The sequence below is a fragment of the Pipistrellus kuhlii genome, unplaced genomic scaffold, assembly GCF_014108245.1.
Source record: "Pipistrellus kuhlii isolate mPipKuh1 unplaced genomic scaffold, mPipKuh1.p scaffold_m20_p_37, whole genome shotgun sequence".
In the NCBI taxonomy this organism is placed as follows: domain Eukaryota; kingdom Metazoa; phylum Chordata; class Mammalia; order Chiroptera; family Vespertilionidae; genus Pipistrellus; species Pipistrellus kuhlii.
Window position 1 is genome coordinate 5,416,031 of NW_023425537.1, and position 23,494 is coordinate 5,439,524.

Consider the following 23,494-nt stretch of genomic DNA (forward strand, 5'->3'; position numbering starts at 1 on the left):
CCTCCGTGAGATCTCGGGGGGCAGGGGTGGGGGGGGGGATTGTGCTGGGGGATGAGGGGCTGTGGGAAGACCCTGGGAGAACGTCCCAGCCTTGCGTGGAGGAGGTGGGAGGCGGCTCTAAACTGCCTTCATGGAGGGAACACCCCCGTGTCTCCGCCCTGTACCATCCAGACAGCTGCCTGGCCTCCGTCTGATGTCCCGGAGGCCTGCCCCAGGCTCCTGCGTCTCCGGCCTCCTTCCACCTTACCCTCTGCCTTCCCCAGGCACTGCTGTGCTTCGCGGCAGGAGCTGAGAAGGAGGGAAGGGGGGGCTAGCCGGAGGGCCAAAGTGGGCTCCGAGCAGGAGGCAGCGTGGGCATCAGCAGGTGAACTGGTTCGATGGGCGAGGCATGTAGGTCAGCCAGCCACCGTGCGGCAGGAGGGCCTGAGACCAGCAGCCACGCAGGGCTGGCCGAGGGGGCGATTGTCTGGCTGTTTCTGGCGCAGACTTTGTCCGAGTGTGGTGGGCGGGGCGGGTGGGCAGAGGGGGAGCGGCCTCTCTGAGGAGGAAGATGGCCCGGCAGGAGGGCCAGGAGGTGGCCAGCAGGTACAACTCCAAATTGTCCCCACGAGACAGGGCTGTGGGAGACCGAGGGGGGCTGCCAGGCCTGCAGCCTTCTTGTCCCCACTCCCAGCTCACCCCCCACCCACTCCCGCAAATACTCCTCAGCCCCCACCCTTCCCCCCACTGTGGCCCTGGGGAAGCTGCACGGCATTCTCACCAGGGCCCAGTGCCCGCTGCGGCCGCTTCTTCCCTCTGACCTATTTTTAATCGTCTGATGGGATTGTCACCCCCTCCACACGCGCGCACACACCAAAGCCCAGCCCCTGGGCCCGTCAGCTCCACCACGTGTCAGAACTGCCCCTGTCACTTTGCGTTGGTTTCTCAGTCCAGCGGCCCCTCCCCCAGGGCCTGAGAGCCATGGCCAATTATCCAGCTGCTGACACCCCCCCTCGCCCCGACCCCTACCCTGCACCTCCACCCCTACCCCCAACACAGGGGGCCCCAGGACCACGGGGAGGGGAACTGGGGGCCTCCTTGCCCTCCTGCTGCTCGGCGGGAAGTCCTTCGTACTATCTCACTCCCATTCCTCCCTCCGTCCTGCCTCCAGCTGAATCGCAGACACAGGGGACGGTGTACTGGAGGGGACTCAGGGGTCCTCCTCGGGGACAGCCTCTTGCTCTGGGTTTTGGGAGGTCTTCTGCCCCCCCCCCCCCCGCCTGCGGGGCGGATTTTACCCCAGAGACGGCGGAGGATGTGGGGAAGGTACCCTGTGCCGCCGGCAGAGCACGGGGACCCCGAGAGTCGCAGCAACAGACAAAACCAACTCAGGAGGCCGAGAGCCCAATGGGCCGTGGGGCACACAGGGATACAGGCTCACAGGAGAGGGCCCGGCAGGGGCTGTCTGCTGTCCAAAGGCCACATGGCTGGCGCGCCCTCGGGCGGGGCGTCTGGCCTGGCACAGCCTGGCGGGCCAGGGGGTTGTGCAGCTCCGAGAACAGAGGGTGGGAAACACGGAGGAGCCTGGCTGTGGAGGGGTTAACCCCTGGGCCTGTATCCCACTCAACTTTTTTTTCTCTCTCTCTTACCCCCCCCACCCCCCCTCCAGCTCCATTTACCCAAAGCCCTGGGTATTCCCCTTACCCCCACTCCTGGTAACCAGACCCTGCTTCCTGCCTGAGATTAAGGGCCTGTCTGCTGAGATTCCCCAGGAAGGGGGGGGGGGGCACGGGGACACACAGCCTCTCCCCAGGGCCTCCCTGGAGCTCAGCTTGCCTGTCCCTAACCTGGCGTGCCCCGTCAACACAGTGGCGCTCCAGCCAGCGCCTGACATCTTAATTAACCCTGCTTCCGAGGCGCAGGCACCCCAGCCTGGGAGCACGGTGGGGTGGGGTGGGGTGGGTGTGGGTGTGTGTGGGTCTCGTGTGAAGAGCTGGGGGCCTGGGTGAGAGTGGTTCGAGACTAGAGAGAAGAGATGGCCCGAGATGGGGAGCCAGGGTGCCCACCGAGGGAGAGCGCCACGCAGGAGGACCCAGGCGTGGCCTGGGGCCAACGGGTAAGGACTGCCCGGCCTTGAGGAATGTGTGGGGTGGGGAAGGGTGAGCCAGCCTGGACGGGAGAGCCCAGAGCCCTTGACCTTGAGAGGAGCCCACACTGACCACCTGGCGCTGGCTGCTGGGGACTCGGAACTCCTGCAGCTGTCGTGGGGGGAGGGGTTCTACAGGTGCCTGTCACTCCGCTTGTGGCCTCGCTGGCTGTTAATCCAACGGTTCCGGCCATGCTCTCTGAAGGCCTGGCAGCCTGGACCCAGGAGGGGAGGGAGCTCAGGGCGGGTGGAGGGGGAGCCAGGCAGACGCCCCGGGAACTCAGGGAGGCTGGGTGTGCGACAGGAGGAGGAGGTGCCGGTCACGAGGATCTGCCTGGCGTCGCTCCCTGGAGGGCACGTGTGTGCACACGGGGTGATGTGTGTGCACAGGCTGGCGTGTGAGGAGTCCACACCTAAGGGGCAGGTGGGCTGAGGGGCTTCAGAACGCCGAGCTCCGGGGGCAAGGGGCTAAGCCTCATTCATTCCTGTGACCCTGCACTCCCTGGGTCTGACCCATCCCAGCCTCCATACACGAGTCTTGAGGAATGCGGGTGTAAGGGCCTTGGGAGGGGGGCGTATTATGGAGGTTCCCTCTCGGCCCACGGCCCTCGGTGGGGGCTGGAGGCCGGGTTTGGAGGACACGTTGTGGGGGTGACACAGGGAGGAACAGGAAGATGCAGGCAGCGTGGCCGGGGAGCAGGTCAGCACAGCCTGTTGCTCTGCTCTGCTCTGCGTCTGCCTTGCGACCGAACCCCTCTGCCTCGACTCGGCCCCACCCCTCCCCGCGACCCAGCTCACCCGGGGGGAAGGTCTATTCGCTCCATTTCCAGAGAAGTTAGGACACTTAACAGGCCACCCCCCAGGGAGGGTTGGAATTGGGGTTGCAAGCCAGGCATCCTGCTTCCCTGTGGCCCAGCCTCCGGGGCCCCTGCCTCTGTAGACCTCCCGCTCACCGGCTCAGCTCCTCTCTTCTGCTCCCCCTGGTGTGGCCTGAGACTTTCCCACTGAGTCACACTCTGGGTTTCTGACTCTGTGGTCCCTGTCCCTCTCCAGCTTTAAATTTCTCTTTCAGAAAGGCAGCCAGGCCTCTTCTCATGTGCCCTCTCTCTTTTCCCGCCTCCTCCCCCACACGCTGCCCCCATCTCTCTCACTCATCTGCCCTCTGACAGCCTTTTGGGCTGTGCCCAGCAGGGTGGAGGGCCACAATCCTGGGTGCTGGGGCCCCTGTGCTCTGAGTCTCCACTGACAGCCACCCCCTCCCCAGCTCCCCCATGTACTTGCCGCTCAGCCCTCCCCACACCTGGAGGTATCAGCCCTTTCAAGAGCCTTCTAGGTCCCTGGAGAGGAGCCGGGTGGCCGTCAGATTCCGGGGTGAGGGGTCTCTGGTCTAGTCCTGGAGCTTCTGTGGGACAATCTTCCTGATGTCTGGAGCGCAGACAGTGAGCACACCGCCTTTCTGATGTTGGGACACGACTTGGCGATGGGAGAGCAAAGTGGGAGGGGGCGTGAGAGGGGGATGCATGGACTCCCTCAGGTTCTTTTTTTTTTTTTTTTTTAAATCCTCACTCAAGTGAGGATATTTTTTCCACTGATTTTTAGAGTGAGTGTAGAATGGGGGGGGGGGGGGAACATTGAGGTGAGAGAGACACATGGATTGGTTGCCCCATTCATGCCCTCCCTGGGGCCGGGGATTGAACCTACAAGTAAGGTTTATGCTTTTGACTGGGAAATCGAACTTGAGGCCCTTTGGTCCATGGGCGGACACTCTCATCACTGAGCAAGCTGGCCAGGGCTGGAGTTCTTCTTAAAGGCACAGGTTCCGGGGACCTGCCACCGTGGGGATCACACTCTGGAGAAGCGCGTCTCGGGAACCCACACTGTAACAGCCTCGTGGCACCGTCTGCAGCCACAGGTGTGAGCGTGCCACCTGGCATCAGAGGAGCCGCCCTCGTGGTGGGTCCGGATGGAAACCGGCTAAAAGGAAGCCTTGACTCCACACAGAGGACTACAGGCTGGAGAACATGGGTCTCCAGGCTGGTGGTTAGGGGCCGTTTTCTGTTTTCCAAACCTTTTCTGGATCGCTTTTCTGTGATCCTACGACTTTTCATTTATTTTTATTGTTCTTCCTCAAAACGGAAATGCACATATTCTGCAGGGCAGGGCCCTGGATCAGGCAGAGACCGGCCAGGGTCTTGCCTGGCTGTGCTACGGACGCAGTGTGTGAGTTTGGTAAATCCGTTTCCCAAACTGACTCTCTGTCTCCTAACTGTGACCCTCCCGATCCGGACGCACATCTGTGCCTCGTCGGCCCCTTGCCCCATCTGGATGCCCTGTGGGTTGACGGGATGAGAGAGGGGCTGGGAGAGGCAGTGACAGGGAAGTCAGGGGACCCCAGGGGGGCCTCCTCTCCTGCTCCTCCTTCCACCACTCCAGCCCCGGGGCCTGGGAAGAGGTGAGGTGGCAAGAGGAGGAGGAAGTGTCTTCTTCTCACCCGAGCTGGCAGAGGGGCGGGACTGGCAGCGGTGACACCTGGGCCACTCAGCCCCCGCTTTTCACAGGCACTTTCTTTTCTGGGTGGCAGAAATCAGAGGGAGGGGGTGAGCCCTGTGTGGCTGATAAGCCAGGTTGTAAGACCCTCTGGCAGTCCATCAGGCCATAGGAATACCACCCCCGGCCACCCGCGCCCTCCAGGGACATGGCCCAGGTCCACCTGCCCAGAAAGCTGGGGAGGGGGAGCTCCCGGCCCCCCTGTTCAGAGGTGGGGGGGGGGGAAGCAAGGGAGGACAGCCCTCGGCCTTCTGCAGCCAAGTTCCCCCCAAAGAGGTGTCAGCCCTCAACAGTCTCCTGTCTCCTGCGGACCACCATTCAGGAAAGTCTTACTGGAATCCCCCATGTTCCCCAAAAGGATCCCAATTAGCCAAGGATCCCAAGGTCACCCTCTCTTTCGAGCAATGCGCCCCGCTTGAAATGGCAGGCAGAAACTCCCGCCTTCCTTAAAGCACGAGGGGATGATGGGTAAAAGGCTGGGAGGGGGCCTTTCCCGTCCCAGTGCCTGCCGCTGTGTATCTGCCTCCATCCTCGGGGGATGTGCTGGTTCTCTCTCCCCCCACCCTCCCTGGGTCATGCCCGCCCCCTGGGGTCCCCCACTTTGCCTTCGCCTGCCAGCCTGCCTCTTGGTTCAGCTCTAGTTGGGAGCAGAGAGTCCCCGTGGTCGCCTCAGGGTGAAGTCCTGCCGGGCTGGGCCAGAGCTGTGGAGATGGGGCCAGCCCCCAGGGGAGGACCGAAGGGGGGGGGGCGGGAGGCAGGGGAAAGGAAAGGTGAGCCTTTACCAGATGAAAGTATTTCTCAAAAACCACTCTTTTCAGATGTAAATCTTTATCTATATATTGACATGCAAAAAATTCCATGACACCTTGTAGAGTGAAAGAGAAAAACACATTACAAAGCAGAACGTGTGGTGTTTATATAAGATTACCTGCTGGTGTGTGGGCCCATGCACACATGCACACGCACACACGTGGGCACGCGTGTACACACACGCACACACAGGACAGAGAGGCTGGCTGCAGGGGGTAACCTCTGGAAGGGGGGTCACGGAAAAGTGAACCCTAAGTTTGGAGGCTTTACAGGCCCGATTTTACTTTTACTGCCTACGTTTTCTAGGCGAGTATGCTTTGTCCTTATCTACAGGAACACTCCCATTGCTGCCATTCCGAATTGGGGGAAAAGGATAGTTTTCATCATAAAGGGAATATCACATGAGTCAGCAGAAAAGGAAAAGCAGAGACAGAAAAGCCGTAGGTTTCCTTCCTGTCAGCGGCTTCTGAACCCGTTCAAAGAGCTTTCCCACTGAGATGTAACGATAGTGCTGCCCGGGACCCCCCTCAGGCGCGGCTCACCGCCCCTCTGAAAAGCAGACCAGCTCCCCTTCTCCGGAGGCACCGAGGCCGAATTCCAGGGAAGGGAAGTGACTGGCCCAGGTCACACACACACCTGAGTGGCAGGCACACAGCCGGCCCCGAGACTTAGCACTGGCAGCCCCGTGCCACATAGAGTGCCCTGTGCCAGGCCCGGTGAGGAGGCTTTGGGGGGCCAGAGGCTGCGGCCAGATGTACTCCCCAAGGAGCCAGGCTCCAGGTCCGCCCGGGGCCTAGCCGTGGTTCTCAGCCTTCCGAATGCCGCCACCCTTTCGTACCGTTCCTCCTGTCGTGGTGACCCCCCACCGTAAAATTATCTTCGTTGCTACTTCATAACTGCCATTTTGCTACTGTTAATAAAAAATTGTAAATATGTGTTTTCCGATGGTCCATAGGCTCCACAGCAGCGACCCACAGGTTGAGAACCGCTAGCAGGGTCGCCTGAGACCATCGGAGAACACAGATATTTACATGACGATTCATAACAGTAGCAAGATGACGGCTATGAAGTAGCAACGAAGATAATGTTATGGGTGCGGGTCACCACCCCAGGAGGAACGGTACGAAAGGGTCGCGGCACTCGGAAGGCTGAGAACCCCTGGCCTAGATGCATGTGACACAGCCCACCTGGGCCTCGGGCGGGAGAAAGAGTGTCAACCAACACTCCCTGCAGAGCCTCCGAGCACAGCGCCTGGCACACAGCGGGCATCCGGGAGCGGCGGTGGGACGTTCCGGGTGGAATGGCCCGGAGCCTGCATCTCACTGAGCCGGCGCCCAGGGCTCCCGCAGGAAGGGAAGGGCCCTGGAGCTGAGCCTCCCGGGTGGGTGGGTGCCCACGAGGGTCCAGCGCAGAGGAACGGGTTGGGTGAAAACCACGTCTGAGGCTCGCAGGGACTCCCCCTCCGCCCCGTGGGCCCTTCTCGGTAGAATGTGTGGAGCAGCAGCCGCGAGGAGGCGGGGCGGGCGGGGCGGGGCGAGGTGGCGGGTGCCGGGGACCCGGGGCGCTTCATAAAGCCTCCGCCGGGGCGCGGCGCGCTGACAGCGGCCGCCGGAGAGGGAGCCCGAGCCCCGCGCCCGCCGCCCGCCCCGCGGGCCCAGGACCCCGGCGCCCGAGCCCACATCGCTGTGGGGCCCCCGCCCCGGGGCCCCGCCCCGCCCCGGCCCCCGGCCCCGGCCCCCCCGGGCCGCCCCGCGCGCGCAGGGGGCCGGCCCCCGACGGCCGCGGCCAGGTGCCCGCCCGCCCCTTATGGGCATCCTGGAGCCGGGCTGCAGAGCCATGCTGACGGGCACGGAGCTGATGCCGGCGGGCGACCAGGGCCGGGCGCCGGGCGCCGACCCGCAGAACCGCTACTTCTACCCGGAGCCGGGCGCGCAGGACGCGGCGGAGCGCCGCGGGGGCGCCGGCCTCGGGGCGCCCTTCGCCGCCGGGGCCCCCCTGGTGTCCGCGCCGCCCGGCCGCTTCCTCGGAGCCTACGCCTACCCGCCCCGGCCCCAGGCCGTCGGCTTCCCGGGGCCCGGCGAGCCCTTCCCGCCGACGCCGCCGGGCGCCGAGGGCTTCCCGCCCGCGGACGGCTTCGCGGCGCCGGACCCGCGCGCCGGGCTCTTCCCCGCGCCCCGCGAGGACTACGCGCCGCCCGCCGGGCTCGAGGTGTCGGGGAAGCTGCGAGTGGCGCTCAACAACCACCTGTTGTGGTCCAAGTTCAACCAGCACCAGACGGAGATGATCATCACCAAGCAGGGCCGGTGAGCCGGGCCCGCCCAGCGGGGCGCGCGTTTTAGTCTCTCTCTCTCTCTCTCTCTCTCTCTCTCTCTCTCTCTCTCTCTCTCTCTCTCTCTCTCTCTCTCTCTCTCTGTCTCTCTCTGTCTCTGTCTCTGTCTCTGTCTCCCTCACTGTTTTGGTTTAGGGCTTAGGGAGGGAGATGGGAGTGAAAAGTTCTGGGTGTTGTCTGCTCCTGGGACATGACACCAACCAACAGACAGACCTCAAAAGGGGGATGGAGGAGAGTGGGTGCAATGAGCGTCACCTTGGTTTGGGGGTTCCACCCGGAACTGAGGTGCACCCCGCTTTCCGCCTGAGTGGGGGTGGCAGTAGGCAGAGGGGGTGCCGTGTTGAGGGTCTGACTGGGCAGGACGCCTCTGAGCCCTTGTGTGCAGGGAAGTGGAAGGGGAGGGCCGTTGTAACGGAACCGGCACTAGCCCAGTGCTCATGTTAGGGGTTCGGGGTCCCGGTACCACCTCACCCAGCCCTGCTGCTGCTGTGGTCCGCAGGCCGGCTTTGGGAGGGGCGGTGAGTGTAGGATTCGGTGACATGGAGACGCAGCGGCCAAGTTTCCTTTCCGGTAGTACTCCGAGTTCCTATGTCTGGTGTGAGAGTGTGTGTGTGTGTGTGTGTGTGTGTGCGCGTGCGCTGGGGGTTGGTAAAGAGTGGGGCACAGATCCCCTCCAAAACCAGAGGGCACAAATGCCCATGGACACAGCAGGCGAGGCTAACCCAGGGGGCCCCGCTGGCAGCCGGTCCCGTATTCTGTGCCCTCTGAGGCCCGTCCCCTGAGAGCCCATCCGCATAGTCACAGGCCTGGCGTGCGGGACCCATGGCTCAGGGCCCCCGGAGCTCCGTACGGGCGGGTGGGGCAGGGCTTGGGGCCGGGCGAGCTGCTTCCGGGGAGAGCCTCCTGCGTGGGGGGAGAAAGAGAAACTCCGCTGTGTGGTGTTTGTTTGGTAAGCAGGACGCTGAGCGGCCCTGCTGTGTCTGACCTGTGAGGGGCGCTCACCTTTCCCCTGAGGGCGGGGGGGGGGGGCCCTGTCTGGGGAGGGGCTGTGTGGTCCGTGGACCTGGGGAGTGTTGATACCAAGGATGGGGCTTGGGGAGGAAGGGGGGAGAGGCCATTCAGTCTGGATATTGCTGGAAGGTTCTTCCCTCTTGGTTTCTGTGGGGCGGCCTGGGATTGAGGGACACGGCCACCAACCACAGTTGGCTCACGTGGCTGGGCTGTTCCTCTTTCCCTGGGATGGACCCAGGATGGTTGGCATTGTCTCGGTGGCATGACCTTCATCTCCTAAGCCTTCTGATATTCCTCTCTGCACCCCCACCCCACCCCCCGGCTTCTAGTCCTATTGTGTTTGAATGGAAGGGACCCAGAAGATTTTGTCCAGTCCCCTCCCTGCACAGACACGGAAACAGGCCCAGGGACAGTAAGAGACTCTTCTGAGGTTACACGGCCCCCTTGTCGCTGGCAGAACTAGCATCAGAACCCAGCTGGTCTCTGCCTGGGTTTCTCCCGGGGCCAGGAGTAAAAACAGCCCCACGCTGTCCGAGGGCCTTGATGCATTCAGAGTGCTTTCACTTCCAGTATTTCTCTGTGCGCTAGCTCGGCCGGGCGGTCTCCCCATTGTACAGCTGAGGGCACTGAGGCGCAGGGATTGTGAACAGGCCACACGCCAACACAGAGGCCTGGACCGGGCCTCCGCCCTGTGAGTGTCAGGAAGCTGCCTGCCCCGGGACCCAGGCCTCCCCACAGCCACTGTCAGGCTGGAGAGAGGAGGTGGAGGGAGCAGCAGCCAGAACGTCAGGGACCTGCTGGGGGCTGGGCCAGCTGTGGTCTCCCCACGGGCTGTTCAGGGGGGTATTTCAGGGAATGAATCTCTGAGGATGGGTCCCATCTCTGCCCCTCCAGCCTCCTTCTTTCCTTTATGTTCCTGCTGAATAATTCTGTCTTGACAAGTGAGTGTTTTTTTTTGTTTTGTTTTTTTTTTTGTGTGTGTGTGCGTGTTTGTTTTTTGTTTTAAATATTTTATTGAGCCGAAACCGGTTTGGCTGAGTGGATAGAGCGTCGGTCTGTGGACTGAAAGGTCCCAGGTTCGATTCCGGTCCAGGGCATGTACATTGGTTGTGGGCACATCCCCTGTGGGGGTGGTGGGGTGCAGGAGGCAGCTGGTCGAAGTTTCTCTCTCGTCGATGCTTCTAGCTCTCTATCCCTCTCTCTTCCTCTCTGTAAAAAATCAATAAAATATATTTTTTTTAAAATAAATAAAACGGCATAGGAAGTCAGAAACATCAATCAGCTGCCTCCTGCACAACCCCCACTGGGGATGTGCCAGCAACCGAGGTACAGGCCCTTGACTGGAATCGAACCTGGGACCCCGCAGTCCGCAGGCTGACGCTCTATCCACTGAGCCAAACCGGTTTCAGCCGTCTTGACAAGTTTTGTTGTCTTCTTCTTAGATTCATACACTTACTTTTTCTAATTTTGAAAAATTCCGATAGCCCTGGCATCAGCCCACGAACCAGAGGCTGTGGGTTTGACTCCTGGTCAAGGGCACGTACCTGCGTTGAAGTCCCGGGCCCCAGTCAGGGCTCCTGCGGGAGGCAACTAGTCAGTGTGTCTCTCTCACATTGATGTTTCTTTCTCTCTTCATTCCTTTTTCTCCCTCGCACTCTCTCTAAAAATCAATGGGAAAAATATTCTCATGTGAGGATTAACAATACAACAAAAATTTCAATATAGTTGACCCTCAAACAATATGAGTTTGAACTTAGCGTCTTAACGTATACACCCTTTTAAAAAATAAATGCTATAAATGCATTTACTCGTCCTTATGATTTTTTCCTAGTTGCATTTTCTTCTCTCTAGCTTACTTTACTATGAGGATGCAGTATATAGATATATAACAGATAAGATATGTTAATTGACTTTCTGTTATCTGTTAGGCTTCACTTACTAGCCAACAGTAGACTATTAGTAGTTAAGTTTGGAGTCAAAGCCATAAGTGCATTTTCGATTGCACAGGGTTTGGGGCCCCTGAGCCGTGTTGCCGAGGGTCAATCTGTACACACAGAGTGAAGAGAAGACTGTGTGGGCCCTCCCTGCCTCGGCCCACACCTAGCTCCCCAGCTCTCAGCGCCAGTCCAGTCTTGTTCTTTATCTTCACTCACTGCGCTTCTACTCCTCCGGTCTGTACCTATAGCAGTGATAGTGTAAAGAATCAATAAATCCCAGACACAATAATATTTCATCTGTAAATATTCCTTTATGTACCTTTAAAAATGACTTTAAAAAATAAACACAATACCATTTGCAAACCTGAAAAGAAATACCTAAATATCGTCCAATTTTCCTGATTGATTCATAAGTGTGCATGCTCGTGTGTGTGTGTGTGTGTGTGTGTGTATTACAATACTCACACTTTTTAAGATATATATATATATATATATATATATATATATATATATATATATATATATATAATTTCCAAGAGGAAGGGAGAGAGAGAAACATCAATGAGAGAGAGAATCATTGACCGGCTGATTCCTGCACGGCCCTCCACAGAAGATGGAGCCCACAACCTGGGCGTGTGCCCTGACAGGAATAGTGACCTCTGGGTTCATAGGTTGGCACTAAACCACTGAGCCACACCGGCAGGGCCAGTCATCACACCTTTGATCCACCCCGAGGGACTCCTTCAGACACTGTGGGCTCTCGTTTGGAAGAGAACAGTGGCCCCTCACCATGTCCTCTGATTCCTCCCCTGGGATCGGGCCTCAGGGTCCACGTGGTGGGTGGAAGGGGCAGAGGACACACCACCCCGATTCAGTCCCACCAGCCCTGAATCACCTCGTATCTGAGCTTGGGCGCCAGTGATCTGGGGAGTTGGCAGCCATTTTCTTCTGCCACTGGCTTCTGAGCAGTTAGAGTTGGGCTCAGCCCTAACCGGTTTGGCTCAGTGGATAGAGTGATGGCCTGCGGACTGAAAGGTCCCAGGTTCGATTCCGGTCAAGGGCATGCACCTTGGTTTCGGGCACATCCCCAGTAGGAGGTGTGCAGGAGGCAGCTGATTGATGTTTCTCTCTCATCCATGTTTCTAACTCTCCATCCCTCTGTAAAAAATCAATAAAAAATATATATATATATTTTTAAAAACGAGTTGGGCTCAGAGAACAGCTCCCTTTCCGTCCTTCTGCTTTGGCAGGCCGGCCTGTCCCTCTGTGGGTTCCGGTGACCTGCCAGTCACCACCTCACCCACGGCCTTCTTCCTTTCTGAAAGATCCTTCCAGCCCAGGCCCACCCACAGCCCTGCGGCCTTCTGCGTGGAGCTGACTCACTTGCTCCCAGATCCTTCCTCTCCCTCCCACCCGGGTCCCACCCCCCCCGTGGGGACCACAGCCCAGTCACCGTCTCCTTCAGGGAGCGGGCGGCCACTCCAGGCCCAGAGACATCCAGGCGGTGCCGGTGGAGCGGGAGGGCGAAATGGAGGAGCAACCGATGGACTGACTCCCTGGAGACCTCCTTTCTGTCCACGTCTGTGTGTGTGTGGAGATGGGGGTGCCGGAGGGTGCCCCCTCAGGCCTCGCTGTGCTTCTGTGCAGTGGCACAGTATGTGCACTTTGAAGGTGCCAGCGAGCACCGATAGCAGGCAGCAGACGTTCTGGGCAGAGGAAGAGAGAGGCCAGTGTCTGCGTGTGGGGGTGTGTGTGGGCGTTCATTAATCGCTGGCATTCCCCACGCTTCTGGGTGTGATTAGCTGATTATTATAATTAAGATAACTTCGGGAAGGTCCGCTGCTGAGTAGCTCGATTTGCATCCGGGTACGTGTACGTGAAGCCAGGGGTGGGTAAGGCAATCTCGGGCCCACACAATCCTCCGCTGCTGGCCTCGCCGCGAGTGGGGTTTCCCCTTCTCTGCATTCCCGGTTCCAAGAACTTCATAAATCTTTCAAGAGCATTTTTAGATTTCAGGCTGCTTTCATTTGGGGCCGACTGGCTTTATTTCTCTGAGGGCAGATGAAACCAGCTTTGCTTTCGCATTGGCTGTTGGCTAATGGCCGTTTGACTTCTATGAAGCGGGTCTGAGGTTGGTGGGAGGAGGGGACCCCGTGATGGGGAGGACGTTTTGCTTCTTGCTGGGCACCGGGCATGGCCCGAGAACCCTCCTAAAAGGGGGAACCAATTTACACCACCCCCCTCACCAGTACGAGAGGACCCGTTTCCCGCGGGCCCATCAATGACGTAAATTATTACCAATTTTGAAACATTTTGCCAACATGACTGACAAAAAAAAGCCTCCTTTTATTTTTAAAAAATATATTTTATTGCTTTTTTTTTTTTTTTTTTTTATGTAGAGGAAGAGACAGGGATAGAGAGTTAGAAACATCGATGAGAGAGAGACATCGATCAGCTGCCTCCTGCACATCCCCCAATGGGATGTGCTTGCAACCAAGGTACATGCCCTTGACTGGAATAGAACTGGACCCTTCAGTTCGCAGGCCGATGCTCTATCCACTGAGCCAAACCGGTTTAGGCTTCTCTCTCTTTTTTAAAATCTCCTTTTAAATTCGTACTTAATGGCAGGGCCTTGGCGCCGCCCGTCAGAGGTGTTGGTGATGGGGAGGGACACGATGGTGCTGTGCACACTTCACGGTAGAGTGGTCTTTAGGGGGACTTGGGGTCTCGGACCCTGCCCTCTGAGAGCAGAAAGGCCAGTGATCTTTCGGGGGGGGGTCTCAGTTTGGCACCGACCCGTCTTTCCTCCCTGTTCCTTCCCAGCGACATGTTATGTAAATCAGGGGCTATTTTGGGATTCCAGCTGGTGGTGATTCTAGACTTTTAGGGTGAAGTTGAGACCTCCCTTCTCCTCTCCCTTCGCCCGTCCTCTTCCTGCGCACCCTTCGTTTCCCCGTATGAGTGATGAGCGAGATGGAGGAACGGAGACCGCAGTCTGTGCTTTGCAGTCAGGAGTCCCGGCTCTGCTCTCCCTCCAAGGAGCCAGCACCAAATCTCTTCCAGCCTCGTGTTCTTCAAGTATCAAATGGAAAAAAAAAACATTTTTTAAACATATTTTATTGACTTTTTACTGAGAGGAAGAGGGAGGGATAGAGAGTTGGAAACATCGATCAGTTGCTTCCTGCACACCTCCTACTGGGGATGTGCCCGCAACCAAGGTACATGCCCTTGACCGGGATCGAACCTGGGACCCTTCAGTCCTCAGGCCGACGCTCTATCCACTGAGCCAAACTGGTCAGGGCTGGAAATAACATTTTATATCTCAAAGGCCTGGTTCAATGAACTGGCTACTGCATAAGTAGAGATTCAGGGAATATATTCCCTTCTGTCCCTTGATCCCTACAAGGTGGAGGAACCTGTGACCAAGCATTAGGAAGTGCTTGAGGGACCTGAGCACTGTCGGAGAATGAGTCGGTGGTAGGAATGGGTTGAAAATATTCTCCCACCCTCCATTGCTCAAGGCCTCGGCTGGCCTACCGAGCCCCTGGACTCCGGACTGGAACTCTGGGCTCTTGCTCAGGGTCCTTCCGCCTGGCCAGAGGGCTTTGACAGCTCCGGGCCTGGGACAAGGTGGGATGGGGGTGGGATGGGAGAGAGGGCGAGCTGAGTTTCACATCTTGTGAACGTCTTAACAGCTGTCAGAGGAAAGCTGGGCGGGAGTCATCGTTTCCATTGACGGGTGAAGAAACTGAGATTTGGTTTGACAATTAACTTATTCAAGGTCATAGGGCCGGTATGTCTCTTGACCTCAGCCCAGGAGTATCTGAGGAAGACAGGAATGCGATCATGTTCCCTCCTCCCTGGGTTATTTTTTTAAAAAAAATACATATTTTTATTTTATTTTATTATTTTTATTTTTATTTTTAAATATATTTTATTGATTTTTTACAGAGAGGAAGGGAGAGAGATAGAGAGCTAGAAATGTCAATGAGAGAGAAACATCGACCAGCTGCCTCCTGCACACCCCCTACTGGGGATGTGCCTGCAACCCAGGTACATGCCCTTGACCGGGATCGAACCTGGGATCTTTCAGTCCGCAGACCGACGCTCTACCATTGAGCCAAACCGGTTTCGGCTAAATATATATTTTTATTATTTCAGAGAGGAAGGGAGAGGGAGAGAGATAGAAACATCAACCATGAAAGAGACTCATTCATGGGCTGCCTCCTGCACACACTCTACTGGGGATCGAACCCGGGACCCTTCAGTCCACAGGCAAACCAGTGAGGTCTCCCCCGTTCCAAGGTTATTAAGGGTGTTTCTGTGGGACCCTTAGGGACTAGGGTCCACCCAATATTGTTCCTTGGGCCCTGAAACTCTCTTGCCCCAGGTTTCCTGACTCGTGGACTAGTGTCTTTCCTCCCAGCTCACGGAACTTCTCGTAGGAGGAGGGGAGAGGTGTGTGGGAGTGAAAAATAATTCTGGGGAGGGTAATACTGATATCCCGAGAACGCTGCTCTTCCTGCTGTGTTAGAAGAGGAAGACTGAGCCATTGGCGATGGTGATGGCTGCTGCTGGTCGAGGCGGTGGCTGTTGCGGAGGGGGTAACTGTAGTGATGATGATGGTGGAGGTGTTGGTTGTGGTGATGGTGGAGATGATGCATGTAGGGACCGTGGTGATGGTGATGGTGATGGTGATGGTGACGGTGGAGGTGGTGGCTGCAGTGATGGTGGTGATGGTGGAGATGATGCATATAGGGACCATGGTGATGGTGATGGTGACGGTGGAGGTGGTGGCTGCAGTGATGGTGGTGATGGTGGAGATGATGCGTGTAGGGACCGTGGTGATGGTGATGGTGACGGTGGAGGTGGTGGCTGCAGTGATGGTGGTGATGGTGGAGATGATGCATGTAGGGACCATGGTGAAGGGGTTGGTGATGGTGACGGTGGAGGTGGTGGAAATTGTTACGGTACGGGCGTGCCTCTTTCTCTGAATCTGCTACTCTGGCACAACAACGCAGCGTTCCAACACCAACTTCCTCCCTCTCCCCGGGAGCCAGGGCTTCACGCATGGGGACTGAGCTAGAGAGAGCCCTCTTGCAGGGAAGCTCCACTTAGGACTTTATTTATTTATTTAAAATATATTTTATTGTTTTTTTACAGAGAGGAAGGGAGAGAGATAGAGAGCTAGAAACGTCGATGAGAGAGGCAGTCCGCAGACCGACGCTCTACCACTGAGCCAAACCGGTTTCGGCTCCACTTAGGACTTTAGCTGCTTCCCTGAAGGCCCAGGCCTGGGGCAGGCCCTGTGAGAGACACCAAGGCCCTGAGGGACGGGGCAGGGAGAGCCCGTGGAAGGGTGCGTGAGGAGAGGCGTGTGTCAGCACCGTGAGAGCCACCGTGGAAGGACGTATGTTGGGTGGAGGCCAGACCAGGGCTCGGGCGGGGTGTGTGTGTGTGTGTGTGTGTGTGTGTGTGTGTGTGTGTGGAGTCTGTGGCCTGAGGACTTAGCAGGAACCGCCTGTAGGGGGCGGGCTGGAGGCTTTGGTCTCCGCTGGGAAATAAATATCTAGTGGTGACAGCTAATTTCTAGCCACTGGCCCCCTGAGAGAACACATTTCCAGAAGCCTGATTCTCAGTTTGCTGATTTCCGTGGTAGACATACTCCTACGGTGGCCGGTTTCAAGCCCCCGTGTGATATCACTGAGCGCGGAGCTGGGAAGAGTCACGGGGTCTGTACGTTATCAATTATTAGGTATAAGAGATATAAATGACCTCAGTAGCAGAGATCATAGGAAAATGGAGCCAAAGTTTTGGAAAGTGATGATTTTTTTTTTTTTTTTTTTTTTTTTTTTTAGCATTGATTACCTCAGTTTATAATATAATGTACAGGGTGGGGCAAAGTAGGGTTCAGTTGCCCTAACCGTTTGGCTCAGTGGATGGAGCATTGGCTTATAGACTCAAGGGTCCCAGGTTCGATTTCGGTTAAAGGTGTGCAGGAGGCAGTCGATCGATGTTTCTAACTCCCTCTCCCTCTCCCTTACTCTCTGTAAAAAATCAATAAAATATATATTTTTAAAAAGTAGGGTTACAGTTGAAACCAGTTTGGCTCAGTGGATAGAGTGTCGGCCTTCGGACTGAAAGGTCCCAGGTTCGATTCCGGTCAAGGGCATGTACATTGGTTGCAGGCACATCCCCAGTAGGGGGCGTGCAAGAGGCAGCTGGTCGATGTTCCTCTCATTGACTTTCTGTCTCTCTATCTCTCTCACTTCTTCTCTGTAAAAAGAAAAATCAATAAAATATATTTTTTTAAAAATCAATAAAATATATTTAAAAAATAAATAAAAACAAAAAGTAGGGTTATAGTCGTTCGTATGTGAAATAATACAATAATAAACCGCGAGTTGCGTAGTCGCAGCTGTACCCTACATTTGCCCCCCCCCCTGGATTTCACTGCGAGTTTATATAACGTAATGGCTGAGCCCGGCCGGCTGGCTGTGGGAGGGTGGGCGCCGGCCCGCACCCCGCGGGGCCTCTGTCCGCGGGGCGGGGCTGACGGTGCGGGGGTCTGTCTCCCCAGGCGGATGTTCCCGTTCCTGTCCTTCACGGTGGCTGGGCTGGAGCCCACCAGCCATTACCGGATGTTCGTGGACGTGGTCTTGGTGGACCAGCACCACTGGCGCTACCAGAGCGGCAAGTGGGTGCAGTGCGGCAAGGCCGAGGGCAGCATGCCAGGTAGGCGCCCCCTGGGGGGGGACGGGCACCCTTTTCCTCCGAGACGCCCCCTGGTGGAGTCAGGAGGAAACTTCGAGTCCCTGCACCGCGCACCTAGGATTTAACCCCCATCCCACCCTACCCCGTCCCCTCCCTCTTCTCTCCTCCACTCTCTGTCCTTCCTTTTCTACTGGACTCTGGCCAGTCCTCTGCTCTGTCCCCCGCCCACACCGCCCCTCGCCCTGCCTCGTCTGATCCTCCCTGGCATCCTTTTTCCTTTCTTTCCTTCTTTCCTTCTTTCCTTCTTTCCTTCTTTCCTTCTTTCTTTCTTTCTTTCCTTCTTTCCTTCTTTCCTTCTTTCCTTCTTTCTTTCTTTCTTTCTTTCTTTCTTTCTTTCTTAACTATTTTATTTATTTATTTATTTATTTATTTTTATTTAAAGAATCAGTCTTTTTTTTAAAAATATATTTTATTGATTTTGTACAGAGAGGAAGAGAGAGAGACAGAGAGTTAGAAACATCGATGAGAGAGAATCACTGATCAGCTGCCTCCTGCACACCCCCCACTGGGGACGTGCCCACAACCAAGGCACATGCCCCTGACCGGAATTGAACCCGGGACCCCCAGTTCCCAAGCCGACGCTCTATCCATTGAGCCAAACCTGTATCGGCTATTTTATTGATTTTTTTACAGAGAGGAAGGGAGAGAGATAGAAACATCGATGAGAGAGTGTCATCGATCAGCTGCCTCCTGCACACCTCCTACTGGGGAAGTGCCCACAGCCCAGGTACATGCCCTTGACCGGAATCGAACCTGGGACCTTTCAGTCCGCAGGCCGACGCTCTATCCACTGAGCCAAACCGGTTAGGGCCCCGGCATCCTCTCTGATGCCCCCTCGGAACAGGCCGAGGCCCACGTCACCGGGGTCTGGCCCCGGGGGCCTCGGGCCTCACAGGCTCACTGTCTGCAGGAAACCGCCTGTACGTCCACCCGGATTCCCCCAACACCGGGGCCCACTGGATGCGCCAGGAAGTCTCATTCGGGAAACTGAAGCTCACCAACAACAAGGGGGCCTCCAACAACGCCACTCAGGTGGGCCTCCGCCCCGGCCAGCGGGGGGGGGGGGAGAGGAGGGAGGGGAGAGGGGGGAGGGGAAAGGGGGGAGGGGAGTGGGGAGGGGAGAGGGGAGAGGAGGGAGGGGAGAGAGGAGAGGAGGGAGGGGAGAGGGGAGAGGGGGGAGGGGAGAGGGGAGAGGAGGGAGGGGAGAGGGGGGAGGGGAGAGGGGGGAGGGGAAAGGGGAGAGGAGGAGCCTGCAGGCTGGTACAGTGTTGAAGAGCCACGTTTCTCCCTCTCTGACTGTTTTCTCCCGCCCACCTCGAGGGGAAGGAGCTGAATCTCGGGCACAAAGGGTGGTGTCCCATTCAGGCCGAGGCCAGGCTGCCCCGCTCTGGCGCCACGCTGGCACGGAGGCATGGCTGTGTCTCAGGGCACGGATGCCCTGAACGCCCTGTGGGTGCTGACAGCCCGGTCCCGGCGGACGGCTGTGGAGAGGAGCGGGGCGGGAGGGTGGAACGGGCGCCTCCGAGGAGCTGGGCGCGGAGGGGCGGCCGGGGGGCAGCTGCCGGCGTCAGGCCCGGAATGGACAGGATGGCCTGGGGGGTCCTTCCACCCCCGCCCACCCGCACCCCTCCGCCCCCGCAGATGATCGTGCTGCAGTCCCTCCACAAGTACCAGCCGCGGCTGCACATCGTGGAGGTGAGCGAGGGGGAGCCGGAGGCGGCCGGCAGCGCCTCCAGCTCGCACGTCTTCGCTTTCCCAGAAACCCAGTTCATCGCCGTGACGGCCTACCAGAACGCAGAGGTGAGGCCGCCGGGGGCCGCGGGCCGGGCCTGGGCGGGAGGGGGGGGCAGTCTCCCCTGGGCAGATTTTGGGAGTTCCCAGCCCCCACTCGGGACTCAGGACCCTCCCCTCCCCTCTCTCCAGATCACTCAGCTGAAAATCGATAACAATCCTTTCGCCAAAGGGTTCCGCGAGAACTTTGAGTCGTAAGTGCCGCTGGTTCCCAGGCGCCTTTGCGGAGCAGAGCCGTCCTGAGCCTGGGCCCAGGCCCAAGCTCCGCACGTTTTCCTCTCTGCCCCGAGGGTGGGAGGGACTGGGACGGTGCTGGAGGGACTGGGACGGGTGCTGGAGGGACTGGGATGGGTGGGGGAGAGACTGGGATGGGTGGGGGAGGGACTGGGACGGGTGCTGGAGGGACTGGGACAGGTGCTGGAGGGACTGGGACGGGTGCTGGAGGGACTGGGACGGGTGCTGGAGGGACTGGGACGGGTGCGGGAGGGACTGGGATGGGTGCGGGAGAGACTGGGATGGGTGCGGGAGGGACTGGAATGGGTGGGGGAGAGACTGGGATGGGTGGGGGAGAGACTGGGATGGGTGCTGGAGGGACTGGGACGGTGCTGGAGGGACTGGGATGGGTTGGGGAGAGACTGGGATGGGTGCTGAGGGACTGGGACGGGTGCGGGAGAGACTGGGACGGGTGCTGGAGGGACTGGGACGGGTGCTGGAGGGACTGGGACGGTGCTGGAGGGACTGGGATGGGTGGGGGAGAGACTGGGATGGGTGCTGGAGGGACTGGGACGGGTGCTGGAGGGACTGGGACGGGTGCTGGAGGGCGGGTGGGCCAGGGCAGAAGGACCCCGGAGGCCTGTGCCACAGGCAGGCTCTCAGGCGGCCAGTACTGCTCCTGACCTCTGTCTTCTCCCCTCTCTCTCTCTCTCTCTCTCTCTAGCATGTACGCATCTGTTGACACCAGCGTCCCCTCCCCGCCTGGACCCACCTGTCAGTTGCTCGGGGGCGACCCCTACTCCCCGCTCCTCCCCAGCCAGTACGCCGTCCCCAGCCGCTTCTACCCGGACCTGCCCGGCCAGCCCAAGGACATGGTGGCCCAGCCCTACTGGCTGGGGGCGCCGCGGGACCACGGCTACGAGGCCGAGCTCCGGGCCGTCGGCGTGAAGCCCGCGTTCCTGCCCGCGGCGCCCGGGCCCGCCCTGCCCTACTACCGCGGCCAGGAGGTGCTGGCGCCCGCGGCCGGCTGGCCCGGAGCGCCCCAGTACCCGCCCAAGGCCGGCCCGGCCGGCTGGTTCCGCCCCGTGCGGACTCTGCCCGGGGAGCCGGCCCCCGAGGACCCGGGCCCGCCCTCGCTGTGGACGGACATGGCCCCCCTCCGGCCGGAGTCCGGGGACTCGGGCCTGGGCGAGGGAGACTCGAAGCGGAGACGCGTGTCCCCCTATCCCTCCAGCGGCGACAGCTCCTCCCCGGCCGGGGCCCCCTCTCCTTTCGACAAGGAGGCCGAGGGCCCGTTTTATAACTATTTCCCCAACTGAGCCGAGGGCTCGGCGGGTGGACACCGAGGAACTCGAACACCGGACTCAGGACCGAGCCGTCCCCAGCTCCTTCTGCTCCTGCCCCTTCTGTGGTGGGTGGGGAAGGGGGGGGGGATTCTGGGGTTCGCCCGCTGCTCCTCGGCCCAAGGAGTGTCCCCCCGCCCTCCTGTGCCCTAACTACAGTCCTCATTCACCTGGTGCTGCTTCTGGCCGGGCTCACAGCCCCAGAACAGAAAACAGAACAAGAAGGTCGTGGCCACCAAGGAGCGACCTCTCTCTGGGGGGAGGGGGGAGGCGGGCAGGGGGCTCAGGTGGGGACGTGAAGGTCCTGTTCTCTTCTCTGTAGAAGAACTTTAGCATTTTTGTGTGTGTGCGTGCGCGTTCCTCTCCGATGGGAAGTAAAGGCACGTGGATCGGATAGCGGCCGGCGGCCAGGGCCCGGGAGAGGGTGTGGGGACTGGGCAGTGCCCCCCCACTCAGAGCCACGGGTCCCCGGGGGGGCCTGGTGCCGGTCTAGGGAAGCAAGGTTGGTCTTGGGTGTGCGCGCCTGCGCTTTTTTCTTTTCTATTTTTTTTTTTTTTTTGTGTGTGTGTGTGTGTTTTGTTTGTTTGGGGAACGAGGCGGCTATTTATTGTACGGAGAGTGGTGTCTGGATACACGCCTGTTGTCTTCATCACTTTCTGGAAATAAACATGGAACAGTTACGTGTTTCTCGCTCTGGTGCCCGGCTGGGGGGCGAGGGGCCGCGCCGGGAGTTGCACCGAAGTTGTCCTGCGGGCTCAGAGACAGGCCCGAGCTGCCAAGAACCTGAGCCCGGAGCGGCTTCCTCCAGGCCCTGTGTCAAACACAAGGCCCGAGGGCCAAATCCGTCCTGCCAGGCCTTGCAATGTGGCCCACACCGCGCTGTCATCACTGCACTCCGCTGCGTTTCCATCACAATGACAGTTTATGACTGTTCAGTAAACCATTCGGCCCGCGATTTAGGCTGGATTTTAGATTTTGGCCCCTTCTCTGATTGAGTTCGACACCCCTACTCCAGGGGGTAAACGGAGCTAAAGCGAGCACACCTGTCCTACGGTCAGCGCTCAGGTTGGTGGGGGGGCCACCTGGAAAGGCGTCTTGGGGCAGAGAACCACCCATCTTCATCTTAGGGTTGCTCGAGGTTTAAAGGTGTAAGCGTAAGTCGGACCACAGGAAGTTGCTGTGTTAGTGGGACAAGAATAGCCAAATATTGGCAATTTCGTATGATTCTACCTAGTACATGCAACGGGTTTAGAACGGTGCCCGGTAAGTGGTGTGTGAATCACGGCTGCTGTTAACTGCTATCTTGCCCTGGCTCTGCGTCTCTCTTTATTCACAGGTGAGTTGTGTTGGGTACATGCTTCTCTTAAAGAATTTAAGCAACGCAGAAAAGCATTAAAACCGCAACAAATTACCCCAAATCTAACCACCCGTCAATCATTACCACTCACATTAGATGGTTAGATAGAAAGACAGGCATACTTTTTTTTATAAAATTGGAATCACACTGAAAATGCTTTTTCTTAAGCAACACTCCATACTACTGAATTTTAGTTAACAACAACAACAACAACAAACCAAGCCCAAACCTGCCGAACCATCAAACCCCCCCAAACTCTCAAATGAATGAAAGGAATTGCTGAACTCGAGATCAATTTTTCTCCGCGATAAGAAACATCCCCTGGAAGAGCACGCTAAGATTAAGAAAGTCGCTGATGGGAAACATTAAGGAGCTGTGTTTACTGTGTGTGCCCAGCCCAATTTACAGTGCCCTCCTCCGAGCGGTGTGATTGCAATTCTGTCTGGAGCCTGGGACTCTGTCTGTCCCAGGTCACATGTCTTCTCTGGCTGGTCTCTGCCTAGAGACCGTTTTCATCACCATCTGGTCAAGAGAAGGAGGAAACAGAGACATTTTGGGTTCCCTCCTCCCGGATCAGAGAGCTCAGAGCTCAGAAATGATGTCGGGAGCTCTGCCGTCCTGTCCTCTGTGAGGGCGGGTTGCCCCTCCGTCTGGAGTTAGTGGTATTGAGTCGGCTGGTTTCCCCTCTCGGGGAACTGTGGTCAGTCGTTACAGTCCTCTTCTCCCCCCCGTTTTTAAACGGGTTTTGTTCACGTCATTACCTACGGAGGCGGAGGGAGTTGGATTAAGTCTGACTCCATCGTCGTTTTCCCAGAAGCCTGGCTGCCTGTGTTTTGATTCTGCGTCGGAAAGGTTCATTACTATTATTCCTTCTCTACTACTACTGAGTGTATATGACCATACTATTTGTGACTATAGTATACATACAGTCTTTAAGTTACTATAATACATTTTACCTTGAATGTTGTATGGTCTGGCATTAATATTCCAATTTGCACTTTGTTTTTATTTGAATCCATCTGGTCGGTTTTCTCATAGTTGATCATGTTTCTCGTAGTTTCATTTCTGTTGTAGTTATGTCTTTGTCAAGCTACAAGCTAATGGATTTAAAAACACATTTGAAGACTCTTTCCTTAACTTTTTTCTATTTAAGGACATATATAATAATCACTGGTTAACACACAATTAAAAAACTTAAGCACTGGTGCCGAAACCGTTTGGCTCAGTGGATAGAGCGTTGGTCTGCGGACTGAAAGG

General features: G+C 57.7%; 1 protein-coding gene across 1 annotated transcript; it reads left to right on the top strand.

Annotated features, from left to right (window-relative positions):
• Positions 1-7,202: 7,202 nt before the first annotated feature.
• Positions 7,203-21,558, top strand: TBX21 (T-box transcription factor 21). The gene is made up of 6 exons (XM_036461427.2): positions 7,203-7,785; positions 17,340-17,494; positions 18,444-18,565; positions 19,175-19,333; positions 19,457-19,518; positions 20,262-21,558. Exons 1-6 carry the CDS (start codon positions 7,289-7,291, stop codon positions 20,854-20,856), a joined length of 1,590 nt encoding a protein of 529 aa, XP_036317320.1. The 5' UTR covers positions 7,203-7,288; the 3' UTR covers positions 20,857-21,558.
• The last annotated feature ends 1,936 nt before the right edge of the window (positions 21,559-23,494 follow it).

What these genes read in the sequence shown, in the direction of transcription:
- TBX21 (XM_036461427.2), top strand. Translation starts at nt 7,289, where the DNA reads ATGGGCATCCTGGAGCCGGGCTGCAGAGCCATGCTGACGGGCACGGAG. An exon ending in CCTCCAACAACGCCACTCAG is followed by an intron (nt 18,566 to 19,174) that starts GTGGGCCTCCGC and finishes CCGCCCCCGCAG; the next exon opens with ATGATCGTGCTGCAGTCCCT. An exon ending in TTCCGCGAGAACTTTGAGTC is followed by an intron (nt 19,519 to 20,261) that starts GTAAGTGCCGCT and finishes CTCTCTCTCTAG; the next exon opens with CATGTACGCATCTGTTGACA.